The sequence below is a fragment of the Cyphomyrmex costatus genome, unplaced genomic scaffold, assembly GCF_001594065.2.
Source record: "Cyphomyrmex costatus isolate MS0001 unplaced genomic scaffold, Ccosl1.0 scaffold567, whole genome shotgun sequence".
Classification (NCBI taxonomy): Eukaryota; Metazoa; Arthropoda; class Insecta; order Hymenoptera; family Formicidae; genus Cyphomyrmex; species Cyphomyrmex costatus.
In genome coordinates, this window is record NW_017279855.1 from 86,614 (window position 1) to 100,185 (window position 13,572).

The 13,572-nt window shown below is 38.1% G+C and overlaps 3 protein-coding genes across 3 annotated transcripts; all 3 read left to right on the top strand.

The window, feature by feature from the left end:
- Positions 1–2,213: 2,213 nt before the first annotated feature.
- LOC108779233 (uncharacterized) lies at positions 2,214–3,981 on the top strand. Its single transcript, XM_018546604.1, has 4 exons — positions 2,214–2,348; positions 2,487–2,732; positions 2,824–3,067; positions 3,116–3,981. The coding sequence occupies exons 1-4, from the start codon at positions 2,214–2,216 to the stop codon at positions 3,979–3,981; spliced, it is 1,491 nt and encodes a 496-aa protein (XP_018402106.1).
- A 91-nt stretch (positions 3,982–4,072) lies between these two features.
- LOC108779234 (uncharacterized) lies at positions 4,073–5,356 on the top strand. The gene has a single exon (XM_018546605.1). The coding sequence runs from the start codon at positions 4,073–4,075 to the stop codon at positions 5,354–5,356; it is 1,284 nt and encodes a 427-aa protein (XP_018402107.1).
- A 518-nt stretch (positions 5,357–5,874) lies between these two features.
- On the top strand, positions 5,875–9,884 carry LOC108779235 (uncharacterized protein K02A2.6-like). The gene is made up of 2 exons (XM_018546606.1): positions 5,875–6,122; positions 6,317–9,884. The coding sequence occupies exons 1-2, from the start codon at positions 5,875–5,877 to the stop codon at positions 9,882–9,884; spliced, it is 3,816 nt and encodes a 1,271-aa protein (XP_018402108.1).
- The last annotated feature ends 3,688 nt before the right edge of the window (positions 9,885–13,572 follow it).

Here is a 13,572-nt window from a genome sequence, read left to right on the forward strand (position 1 = left end):
ATATATATGGGTCATTCCACCAAATAAAATCATTTTTACGGGGCGACCCCCGCCGATTTTTTTTAAACTTCGTAAATATCTTCTGTACATTATAAAAAAAATTTCCTGAAAGTTTGGGCCCTTATTAGACAGCCATTTTGAAATTATGATTTTTTGAATTTTTGAAAGAATTTTTATTTCAACTTTTTCATTAATTTTTTTGACGTAGAAAATTTTTTTATAACAATTGGAAAAAGATAGCTTTTTGTAGGAAAAATTCTCAGCTTTTCAATGAAAATATTCATTTTTTGTCATACGCAACAGAAGACCCTTTAAAATTCAATTAAAGTGAAAAAACCGATTTTTCTCACTGTGCGGCGTGTGTTATATCAAATTTGAAATTTTTTTCTGAAAGCTGAGAGTTTTTCCTACAAAATATGTCATTTTCACGATGTGCATATTTTTTGTTTAATCACAATTAAATGAAATGTCAACTTTTTACAATTAAAAAACTTTTATTTTTGAACTTTTTTCGGATGTTGATACAGTTTTGATGTAAGCATATCCTATGTCATCATTTATAGGCAAGAAAGTGTGCAAAGTTTGTGTGCCCTTTACTATTTTTGATTGAGAATATCGTGCGTCTAACAAATTTTTTTTGTTTAAATAATCTTCATTTGTAATAAAAGTAAAATTAACGCCTGTGAAATTCTTAGTAGCCCAAGTGTACAAATCTTGCAGGTTCAGTAAAACGGCTTGCTGCTAGAGCTTCATTACAAATGGATACTAAAAAACACATACTCACACCGCAAGATTTGTACAAGATAAATTCCATTATTTAGTACAGTCTACTATAAAGGACTCGCGTGCGTATGAAGTTGTTAATAGCTTCCCTTTCACAGCAGGTAATTATGAGAAAGCCATACAAAGTCTCGAATCTCGATTTGGAAAAAAGGATTTATTGATTGAATTTTATGTGCGCGAACTCTTAAAGTTAGTCTTAAATAAAGGTAAAAATGTGTCGCTTGTCTCAATCTATGACAAGTTAGAACACATATGCGAGCGCTCGAGACCTTGGGGGTAACAACAGATATGTGCGCAGCTATGTTATTCCCCTTGGTAGAATCTTCCCTGCCAGAAAAGACATTGCGAATATGGCAACAAACAATGACTTCGTCAATTCCTCAAGGCGACGTATCTGTTGTGACTCTTAATGCAAAAGACCGTCTCACTAATTTAATGGCTTTTCTAGGAAGGGAGGTTGAAAATGAAGAGCGCATACAGATGGTCAAAACGTGCTTCGAAAACAGCGACGCACAGTGGTCCGGATCATACTGATATGCGCGCATGAGATTAAAAAACTTATCATGATAAATCATAATATTATTATAATATTCCTTCAGAAAACATTCTGAGAGAATTAATAGGTACATTCGAGCTCTTAAATCCCCCCCCTTTCTATTAAAAAATATATGGAATCATGCGTGTTGTATTTGTGAATGATTTTATGTGATTTCTCAAGCGCATATGAGACCCGATTTTTCAATTAATCCACTGGTAATGGTCGCAATGAATAAATGTGTCAGAATAAACAAAGTAAGTATTTTACTTTTATGCAAAAATAATTCATTATTTTTATTATATAAGTGTAAATATAAAATATTTAATGTAAAACATTTTGTTATGCTAATTTACATTTTTTTAAATGATGTAACTTTTTAGGTTCACGATTAGGGTTACGATGAATTAAATTTTATAATATAATATGAAATTTGAACAATTAATCCCCGCAAAATTGAACTGCAACTTTTTGCAACTTTCGGCGTAATAAATCAGAGTTCGAATCTCGCGTTTCAAGCGCTTATTAGATAAAGCAGTTGATTTTACAATGCGGTTTTTATACAAAAGTTTCTTACTTTCGACAAGAAGTTCGGAGGGAATTCAAAAAATTGAAATTTACGTTAAGAAACATCTTGGCGACATACCGGATTATTGTGACATTTCCATCCACGCGCGCGAGCGATATTTAGTCCCATGCGCGCATATCAGCCTGATCCGGACCACTGTGCGACGTCCAGACCAAAGATAAAAGTAAAAGAAAACCGAAGAATGAATCAGCTCGAGATTCAGATGTCGCCACGGCAGCTGATTTGTTAACTGTGAAGGAAACAAAGCTACAATGTTTGTTTTGTGAAAAGAATCACGACAGTTCGCGCTGCGAAAAGGCAAGAAGCATGAATATGGACGAGAGGACGAAGGTCGTAAAAGAAAGAAAAGGCTGCTTCAAATGTTTAAAGGTGGGACATATCTACTTAAAATGTCGCAGTAAAGAAAGATGCCCTTGGTGCGGAAAAAGACATTCCCTCTTGGTATGTAGAAATTTATCTAATAAAAGCGAGTCAAAACAGGTCAATGAGAAAAAACCTATCGACTCAGATTTCAATGAGGGCAACAGTTGTCTCGCTAACATTTCGTCAAGTACTAAAATCTTTTTGCCAATATTAAAGGTTAAGATAAGTGGTCCGAAGGGTAAGGTAGACGTCCGAGCTGTCATAGATACCGGCTCACATCGATCTTATATTTTAGAAGGAATAACGAAGACTCTAGGATACGAAGTTGTAGGCGAACAGACAATGATACATTTGCTGTTTGGCGGAAGCAAAACCAAACCCCAGAGACACAAGGCTTGTCGAATTTATGTCACCAACTTAGATGGCACATACAAATGCGACTTCGTGGCTTTACAACAGAGTGTCATTTGCCAAGATACACCCAGGATGAGTAGCGGACCATGGATAGATATGCTTAAAAGAAAAGATATACATCTACATGATACTGGCGAAGATGAAGCACCCATTGTTGATAGAAGCTGATATTGCCGGTAAAATACTTACTGGAAAGGTACTTCAAATTGATCAAGGAATAACGGCTTTGGAAACCAAACTTGGTTGGACTTTTTTGGGCAGAGAATTTGATGATAACAGCGAGTCAGATGCAGCTTTAATAGTTATGTCCATGCTCTCTCAAGAAGCAAATGTGTCGGACTTATGGAGACTTGACACACTGGGCATCACTGATCCAATAGAAAGCATTACAAAAGAGGCCCGTCTGACTGAAATTAAATAACTGTTTCAAGAAACAACCAGGGTCAACGAGGAAGGTCGTTACGAAGTTCTTCTACCATGGAAGGAAAATCATCCACCTTTACAAGATAACAGAGATGTTGCGGAGAAGAGACTAAAAGCAGTCACCAAAAAACTAAGACATGAAGATTTGTTTGAAGATTATAACACAGTCTTAAACAATTGGCTTGCCGAAGGTATCATCGAGAGAGTGCCTACACACGAAGTCTTAAAGAAAAGCTATTACCTGCCACACAGACCAGTTGTTAAGAAGGAAGGAACTACCAGGATCCGACCGGTTTTTGATGCCTCAGCAAAGACTAAGAATTCACCTTCACTCAACCAATGCTTAGAAACCGGCCCTAACCTCATTGAACATATCCCGGCGCTGTTACATCGGTTTCGAGAAAGAAAGATAGGAGTGACCGCAGACATTACAAAAGCGTTCTTGCAAATTAACATCTCCTCGTCGGATCGGGATGTGTTGAAATTCTTGTGGTGGAGTGCGAATGGAGAATTGGAGACTTACCGTCATCGGCGAGTAGTATTCGGCGTAACAAGCAGCCCATATCTTCTAGGAGTCACTATCGATATGCATATCAAGCGGGCTCTACAGGCTAATGTTCCGCCATGCCACAAATCGATTTACGAAAAATTAGCAAAGTCTTTCAATGTCGATGATTGTGTTACTAGCGTTGATTCTCATTCTGATTTCGAGATTTTTCAGAAAGAAGCCAGTTTCCTACTGAATCAGGCAAAATTCGATTTGAGAGGATGGAAGTGTACAGGAATGAACTCAGAGAATCGGACAACCATACTCGGACTCGTTTGGGACACTAAAGGTGATACGCTCTCATTTTCCTTCACGTCCGATCCCTGAAAAGATAACGAAGAGAGAAGTACTATCACGAGTACACCAAGTGTTCGATCCTCTCGGATTCGTCAGTCCAGTGCTCTTGAAGCCGAAGTTAATGTTGCAACGTCTCTGGAGTCAAGATATGGACTGGGACACTGAAATCGATTCCGACAGCAAAGACGAATTTATAGAATGGACGCAACAACTGGATCTTCTACATATGTTGAAATTCACTCGATGGATTTTTGGAGAGAAAAGAGATACCGAATCATTATCCTTTCATGTCTTTGTGGACGCTAGCAAAGACGCTTACGCGGCAGCGCTTTTCGTAAGAGTAAAATCGGACACAGGGATTGAAGTTCATCTCATCGAAGCTAAGTTAAGAGCCCCGAAAGGAAAGAAGACTATACCTCGTCTCGAATTGTTGGCCGCCTCTATTGGAGCTAGACTACTGCATTCTTACATCCAGGCCACCAACTACCGAGACATCAAGACATATCTCTGGAGCGATTCAACCACTGTCTTAACTTGGATACGTCAAACGAGACAATGGGCTGTATTTGTGTGGAATCGCGTCCAGGAAATAAGAAGACTTACAGATGTTGAATCTTGGAGATACGTTCCAGGGGAAATGAACCCTGCGGACTTACCTTCTCGAGGCTGTGATGCGAGAAAACTTTTTGACTCAAGATGGTGGGAAGGACCCGGATGGTTGAAGCTTTCCCCCGATCAGTGGCCTGCAGAAGAGGGTGAAGTCAACGAGGAAAGGATCAATATGGAGCTGCGTAAGACTTCTGGGCGATCTAAAAAGAAAACCACCTTCGAAGTCCCCATAAGCGAAATCGTTATGATCAACTCTACGAAGGTTCCTAGTGAAGAGGTTATTCCTTGGTATTTAGACAGATTCTCGTCTTATCCCAGGATTTTGCGCATGATCGCGTGGATAACAAGATTTTTAAACGGTTGTCGCAAGATCTGTATGACCAAGGAACGAGAGTTAAGCGCAAAAGAGATTGTTGCCGCTGAATTACTTCTTTGCAAGCTAGTACAAAAGGAATCTTTCTCAGGAAGAAATGATCCCCGTTTACGTGGATTGAATGCCTTTGAAGATGATGGACTTTTACGAACTAAGACCATAATCTCCAATCGTCAAGATACTTTCCATTTTAGATGCCCTATATTGCTAGATCCAGCGCACCCATTGACTAAGAAGATTATCTACCATCTACATCTGAAGCTTAATCATGCTGGCATCAACATTGTGATGAACAATCTAAGAGAAATTTTGGATTCTACGGTACCGCCGCAACGTGGCCTCTGTCATACACAAGTGCACAACCTGCCGTCGACACATGACGAAAAACCTGGAGGTATCCTCTGCCACATTGCCTCAGAATAGAGTAAGAGATGCTTCTGCATTTGAAGTGACGGGCATCGATTATGCTGGACCTCTTTTCTTAAAGGAGGAAAGTAAAGCTTACATCTGTCTATTCACATGTGCTATCTATCGTGCGGTCCACTTGGAACTAGTCTCGTCATTGTCAAAAGGAATTTCTGGAAGCTTTGAGACGGTTCACAGTGTCATGGTTTTCATAGTCCGCGCCGTCGTGAAGGCGCTGTTAGTTATGTTGGCACGACTGTGTGCCCCCCGCTCTTGGCGCGCGGTCTAGAGTTAGTTACTTATGGAAATACACGCATCTCTCCACGCTGTATCCTCAATACACTAATATAATAGATATCAGCAGATTAATTATTCTCATCCTCTCTTCCGCTGTCCTGAACGTGACATGGCGCAGTCGGTAGGTTGAGTGTCTTCAAGAAATACGTTACACTGATAATTAACCTACTTACAAGCGAAGTAGAAAATACAAGCAAGAAATCCGCCATTACGCTACGCGATAACAAGTACGCGAGACAATGGAAGTGGCACTACAACCACCGCCAGCGTTGTTGTTTGAAGGAAATATCGCTGAGAAATGGAAAAGGTGGAAGCAGAAGCTTGAATTATATCTTGTGGCCACGGGATTAAATACGCAACCGGAGATAAGACAGGTAGCAGTTCTACTTCACACTATTGGTGAGGAGGCACTCGAGAAATTCAATACGTTTGGTCTCAGTGAGGAAGAGAAAAAGAAGCTGCCAATAGTTCTCGAAGCATTTGAACGGTATTGCACACCTAAAGCTAATGAGAGTGTGGACCGTCACATATTTTTCGCCCGAATGCAACAACCGGGCGAGACATTCGATTTCTCACGGATTTAAAAAAGCTAAGTATACCATGTGGCTTCGATTCGCTTCGAGACAGCTTAATCAAAGACCGTATCATCAGTGGCGTTAACGACGCCATTTTAAAAAATAGATTACTTCGCGAGGATGACCTCAATCTAGAGAGATGTATTAAAATCTGTAAAGCTGCAGAATTAGTACAGCAACAGATCAAGACACTGGCTACGGAAACAAAGGTACTTGCAGTCAACGCCAAGCAGAATACGGCACAGACAGGCGTGAACAAGCAGCAGGCGAATAAAAATAGACGACCTGGAAGAAAGAACAACCACGCTAGGAAAGCACTACCATCTCCCTCAACGCAGGATGCGAATACAGGCCAACAGATGACTACTAAGACATGCTACAGATGCGGTACCAAACATCCTCTACATCAGTGTCCAGCATATCGTAAAACGTGCGCTAAATGTAAAAAATTAAATCACTTCGCTAAGGTATGTAAGTCCGTTAACAATAATGTAAAAAGCATAGAGCAGGTAGAGCAAGATGCATCACAAGCTGAATTTGTAGAACAATTTTTCATTGGGTGTATCGATGCTAAGCGTAATCACGATTGGTCAGAAAAGTTATTAATAAATAATAGTAAAACCTTAGTGGTGAAATTAGATTCAGGAGCACAATGTAATGTACTACCACTTAAAATTTTTGATGAATTAGAACTTTCTCGTAGCATTGTACAGAAATCAAACGCAAAATTAACGACATATGGCGGCAATCCGATTACAGTAGTTGGTAAATGTTGCATTAAATGTACAACTTCTAAGAATGTGATTACTCTAATCGAATTTGAAGTGGTAGATGCAATAGCTCCTGCAGCATTAGGACTACCTACTCTTTCAAAACTGAATTTATTAAAAAGAGTTGAGACAGTTAATGTTACTAATTGCAATATAAAACAATTTGTACAAGGATCGGGATGCATTTCTAATTATGAATATGATATTAAACTAAAACATAATACAGGTCACATAGAGCCATGCAGAAGAGTTCCTCTTAGACTTAGAGACAAACTGCAGAAAGAACTCCAAAAAATGGAAGACGAAGGAATTGTCGAGAAAGTACAAGAACCAACTGATTGGGTAAATGCTCTTGTTGTAGTAACTAAAAAAGACGGAAGTCTTAGAGTTTGTTTAGATCCGCACCATCTAAATCAAGCTATTCAAAGAGAATATCACTATATTCCAACGTTTGAAGATTTATGTTCAAAGATGGCGGGATCACGCGTATTTAGTACACTGGATGCAGACAGAGCATTTTGGCAAATTAAATTAACAGAAAAAAGCTCTAAACTTACAACTTTTAATACGCCTTATGGCAGATACAAATTCCTGCGACTTCCATATGGAATTTCTTCTGCCCCTGAGGTATTTCATAGATGCTTCCAAGACATTTTTTCAAATATTGAAGGAGTGGAAGTATATCTAGACGATATAATAGTACATGGTAAGGATGAAACAGAGCACAACAAACGACTTATGGAGGTACTTAATCGAGCTCAACTACGAGGTGTCAAATTGAATCTTAATAAATGTAAAATAGGTCTATCTAGAATTAAATATATGGGTCACATTTTTTCGAGCGAAGGTATTAGCCCAGATCCAAATAAGGTAACCGCTATTTTATCTATGAAACAACCGACACATGTTAAGGAACTGGAAACATTTTTAGGCATGCTTACATATCTAGGGAGATTCATTCCAAACTTATCACAAAAATCTACTAAGCTAAGAAATCTTACTAAAAGAAATACTGTCTGGTTGTGGGATCAAAACGCTGAGCAGGCATTTAATGATCTTAAAAACAGTCTGAGTACAGCACCAGTTCTACAATTTTTCGATTCACGTAAACCAGTAGTTGTTAGTGTAGACGCCTCTCAGTCGGGTCTTGGTGCAGTTCTCCTTCAAAACAATTTACCAGTTGAGTATGCATCACGTTCATTAAATGATACACAACAAAATTATGCACAGATTGAAAAAGAGGCTCTAGCAATTGCATTTGCCTGTAAACGTTTCCACTATTATATTTATGGTCGACAAGTTGTCGTCGAAAGTGATCATAAACCACTAGAAGCGATATTTGCGAAACCTCTGAATAAGTGTCCGGCTAGGCTTCAAAGAATTAGGTTAATGTTACAACCTTATGACATTAGAGTACAATATAAACCGGGAAAAGAATTATATTTAGCCGATGCGTTATCACGATCATACTTGACAGATGAAAGCTCGCTCTTAGATGAGGAAATAGAGGCACAAGTGTGTATGATTAGAGACAATCTACCCATTAGCGATCCGCAATATAAACGTTTTATACATGAAACATTACACGATGCTAATTTACAATTGCTTAGACAATATATAGAGAATGGGTGGCCTATTAACAAACATTCAATTCCAGATTCCATTAGAGTGTACGCGACATTCAAGGATGAACTGTCCATAATAGATAATCTCATTTATAAAGGTATACGGTTAGTGGTTCCCTCAAGTCTTAGACAGGAGATGCTAAAGAGAATACATTATAATCACCTGGGCATAGAAAAATGTAAGTCACGTGCTAGAGAAATATTATTTTGGCCCGGTATGTCTAAGCAGATTACTGATATTATACAAAATTGTGAGACTTGTTTACGGTACCAAAGAGCTCAGAAGAAAGAGACATTTGTAAACAAAGACATTCCTCAAGGTCCGTGGCAAGTCATAGGCGTAGATTTGTTCTACTATGCTGGCTGTGAGTATCTACTGGCAGTGGATTACTTTAGTAAATATGCAGAGATGGCGAAACTTAGTGACTCCTCTAGCAGCACAGTTATCACACATCTTAAATCGATGTTCGCGAGGTTTGGCATACCTAACATAATATACTCGGACAACGGTCCGCAGTTTAAAAATTCGTATTTTCGAGAGTTCTCATCCAAATGGAATTTTGAACATAAAACGTCAAGCCCTAGATACCCACAGTCGAATGGTTTAGTGGAACGATTCGTCGGTACAGTCAAGCAGATGTTAAAAAAGTGTGGAAATGATGGGAAGGATATATACTTGGCATTACTTGAATACAGGAATACTCCTATAAGCGATAAAATTCCTTCACCAACAGAATTAATGTTTGGTAGAAAAACTAGAAGTATATTACCCACCATGTTAAAAGATTCTTGTGAACAGACCAGACAATTGCTTGAGGAACGACGAAGCGTTCAGAGGAAATACTATAATAGATCCGCTAAAGATCTAAGTTCTCCGAAATTAGGCGATCAGGTTTTAGTGAGAAAAGATATGTGTTCTCCACTACAACCTGCTCAAGTCATTGACACTTGTGATAGGCCGAGATCTTTTAAGATAGCTATGCAAGATGGCTCGACAGTGGAAAGAAATCGCAGACACATATACAAAGCTCCGCGTACTCTGAAACCACTGCTTTGTACTTCGGAATTAGAGGACTATATGCCCCCTACATTTGACTGTAATACATCCAATAAAGTCGATGATTCGAACGCGGGATCTCATATAGAACAGAATTCGAACAACAGTCCTGAAACTAAGCGAACGGTTGAAAAGGCTGACAACTCTCCGACCCCACTTCGTACTCGTTCGTCTAGACTTGTCAAGCCTCCGTCATATCTTAAAGATTATGTCACTCATTAATAATTATTAGCCGCGATATTTATTATCTCTTATTCAAAATATGTTTTGTACGTTTATTTTAGTTGACTATCCTTAGTCAGGACTTTCTCGTTTTGTTATATATATAAAAAAAAAAAAGGATGTCATGGTTCTCATAGTCCGCGCCGTCGTTATGGCGCTGTTAGTTATGTTGGCACGACTGTGTGCCCCCCACTCTTGGCGCGCGGTCTAGAGTTAGTTACTTATGGAAATACACGCATCTCTCCACGCTGTATCCTCAATACACTAATATAATAGATATCAGCAGATTAATTATTCTCATCCTCTCTTCCGCTGTCCTGAACGTGACACACAGCTCGTCGGGGAAGACCGTCTGTGATCTACAGCGACAATGGCAGAAACTTTGTAGGAGCTGCAAATCTACTACAAAAGATCAACTGGAAAAAGATCTCCCAGTATTGTGCTCTTAATGAAATGGAATGGTATTTTAATCCTCCTTCAGCTGCTTGGTGGGGAGGATGGTGCGAGCGTCTTATCCGCATACTGAAGGAGCTGTTGAAAAGAACGTTACGGAGAGCTTCTTTGAATTATGAAGAAATGACCACGGTTCTATGCGACTGCGAGGCCATCATGAATTCAAGACCACTTACCTACCTAGCCGAAGAAAACACTGAAGTTGCTGCTATTACTCCCGCCATGTTTATTAAAGATGTAAGAGAAAGTGGCGTTCCAGATTTAGATCAGATTAGCAATTCTCACTTTGCAAAAAGACTGCGCTATCGTCAACGATTACGAGAAGAACTAAGAAAGCGCTTCCGCATTGAATATCTGGGACAACTATCCCGACGAACCAAATGCGAGAATAAACCCACTCAAATCGCCGTTGGCGATGTTGTACTCATCGGGAACGACTTGCAGAAGCGTTTAGATTGGCCGCTCGCCGTAGTAAAGAAATTTTCTTAGGAAAGGATGGATCCGCCCGCGTGGTGAAGCTAACAACTGCAAAAGGTGAACTAATCCGGCCAATACAAAGATTGATATCCCTAGAAGTGAGACACCCCGATGCTGAGATTAACCAATTACTCAAGACGTCAAAAGCTCAGGAATCGCCACAGAAAATAGTCGAGGAGTCGAAGCCGATTCCTAAAGAAGAAACAGGCCATAAGACCCGAGGCGGTCGTACAGTCAAGAAACCTGTGCGACTTGATTTATAATTATTTTTTTTGCTGTCTTTTAGGATAAGTTGAGTTGCCCTGTACCCTATACAATGCAACTCAAGGTGGGAGAGATGTTGAGTACGCGCCAAAAGGATAACCAGAGGCGCGCGCCCTCCTCGCTGAATCCACCTACTACCGAGCGCACTTACTTTTTACATACATTCACACTCTTAGACTTCAGCATTGAGCACGAGAAAATTCCGCAAGATTTATATTTTTGCTCTTAAAAGACGTGTACGTTTAGAAGAGGCTCGTAATAAATATTGTATCTTGATATATTTGTCTGTGCATCGCCTTTATTCCCCGTCTCAAAATAATCGGCTGCAACAGTGTAAGATGTCTTAAGGATCCCCTTAAGAACTCCACGCTGTTTCTTCATGCAAACTACATGCCTGTGGACTATTATTTCTTAAGTACAGATTGCGCAACTTTTATACAAAACAAATGTTGTTATGACGTGCAACGACGTGACAGCTCTGGAGCGCCATATTGGCCTAAAAAATGGTAAATAAGAACTGAATTTTGAAATTTTTTATTGTTTTCAGCATAGATTCTACCTCACAGGCACGTATTAATACGTATACTTTAATTCTGTAAAAGGATTTTCGAATCTGTGAATGACAAAAAAAAGTATTTACGATACAAAAATTGTACGATTTAGTCGTAATACAGACTACTTATTTTAGGATCCCCTTATACATAAAAAATTTCAAGAAATTTCTTGACTTCTTGTCAAGAAATCTTGATCTTGATAACACATTACTTGGTTTTGACTTGAAATTATTTTCTTCTTCTTGTTTTGGTCTTGTCTTGATTCAAGACAAAACCAAGACAAGATTTCTTGAACTTCTTGATCTTGGTGAAACACTATTTATTATTTACCAAATTATGATTATTTAAAATTTGGTAAATTTTTTCTAAATATATAGTGTACCGCTTTTTTGGAACTGCGTGACATGTCTATGTTTTATAATATTTTCGATATACACGTGCAGACGTATGTATCTTTCTAAAATTTATGAAATATGCGAGGAAGAGCTAACTATTACTTATACAATTAAATTATTATTATCTCTATTATTATTATTATTATTATTATTATTATTATTATTATTATTATTATTATTATTTGTATAATAATTTAGCAATTAGAAATTACAACTTTTTAGCCATAATAAAAATAAAAAATTTAACATTTCTTTAAGATAAAATTTAATTACAGATAAGGGCACTTTTCGATCAAATACAATACGATTGGCAATTATTAATAACATCTTCACAAATGAAAATTCTTAATAATTACGCACAAAGTGGACGGATATTTACGATCATATACGCGAGTAAGCATAATATGCCGTAAGTGATATAAGAAAATCCTATGAAACATTTTTTTAATTCCAAAAAATGATTTTCTAATAGCGATTTTACATATATCGGAAATTCCACGTCAAATCGGGGGAACCAAAAAGAATTAACATTTTAAATTTTTGTGAAAATTTTCTCTTATCTTCTACACATAAAAAAAATGAGATACGTGTTTGGGGAAACAATTAAAAAAATGTTATCACGAAGTTATTATATTTTTTTTCTCAAACACGTGTCTTATTTTTTTATATCTAGAATACGTCTGTAAAATTTCACAAGAATCAGAATCTTTGATTTTTTTTTATCAAAAAGTGACCGGTTTGACGTGTATAATGCCTGATATATGTGTGTGTATATACATATACATATATTAGGTGATAAATAACTAGCTTATTTTTGATAATACAAACAAATGTTTTAGATGAAAGTGGAACGGTTTTGAAGGGGTCGTATTTTCACGTGGTTTTCTGTTTAGGTAAAAGCACCAAAAAGATATAAAGGTCAACTTCATTTTTTTAAATGAAATTACGTGACTTTTTATATAATATAATGATTTCTTTAACAATTCTGCATATAAAAGTATGAAGATACAGATATAACAAAATCAATTTTATGAAATATTTTATACTTTATATATTTTGATATATATATAGTAGTAGTAATAGATAAATGCAGGTGGGCTTAACTAGCCTACTAACGCGACCTAGATCCATGAGGTTCCTTTGTCGCTTCCTGTTTGTTCCGTAGGTCATTCAGTCAAGCCTAGCCTCGTGACACTTACCAGACTTATTAGACTGCTAACCTTCGCATTTTCTAGATCCTTGGGTGTCATAAACATATGTCCCCAGGATTTGTATCTTTTACAAGCGAGTGCAGGGCATCGGCACAGTAAGTGCAGGTTGTCCTCGCCTTCTTCTCCACATAGCAGGCATTCTTTCTGCTCCGCTAGTCCTAGATTGAATAGATGTGCTCTGAGGGGCAAGTGTCCTGTCAGGAGGCCTATGCCACTTTTCAATTTTGCTTTTCCCATTGCCAGCAATTCTTTGGTTCTTGCTGGATTTGGAAGTTTCATGAGTTGTTTGGCTCGTTTACAGCCCTCTGCCCCCTTCCAGGAGTTCGAGTGCTCA

What these genes read in the sequence shown, in the direction of transcription:
- LOC108779233 (XM_018546604.1), top strand. Translation starts at nt 2,214, where the DNA reads ATGAATATGGACGAGAGGACGAAGGTCGTAAAAGAAAGAAAAGGCTGC. An exon ending in GAAAAAGACATTCCCTCTTG is followed by an intron (nt 2,349 to 2,486) that starts GTATGTAGAAAT and finishes CCAATATTAAAG; the next exon opens with GTTAAGATAAGTGGTCCGAA. An exon ending in CATCACTGATCCAATAGAAA is followed by an intron (nt 3,068 to 3,115) that starts GCATTACAAAAG and finishes AACTGTTTCAAG; the next exon opens with AAACAACCAGGGTCAACGAG.
- LOC108779234 (XM_018546605.1), top strand. Translation starts at nt 4,073, where the DNA reads ATGTTGCAACGTCTCTGGAGTCAAGATATGGACTGGGACACTGAAATC.
- LOC108779235 (XM_018546606.1), top strand. Translation starts at nt 5,875, where the DNA reads ATGGAAGTGGCACTACAACCACCGCCAGCGTTGTTGTTTGAAGGAAAT. An exon ending in GTTCTCGAAGCATTTGAACG is followed by an intron (nt 6,123 to 6,316) that starts GTATTGCACACC and finishes TTTAAAAAATAG; the next exon opens with ATTACTTCGCGAGGATGACC.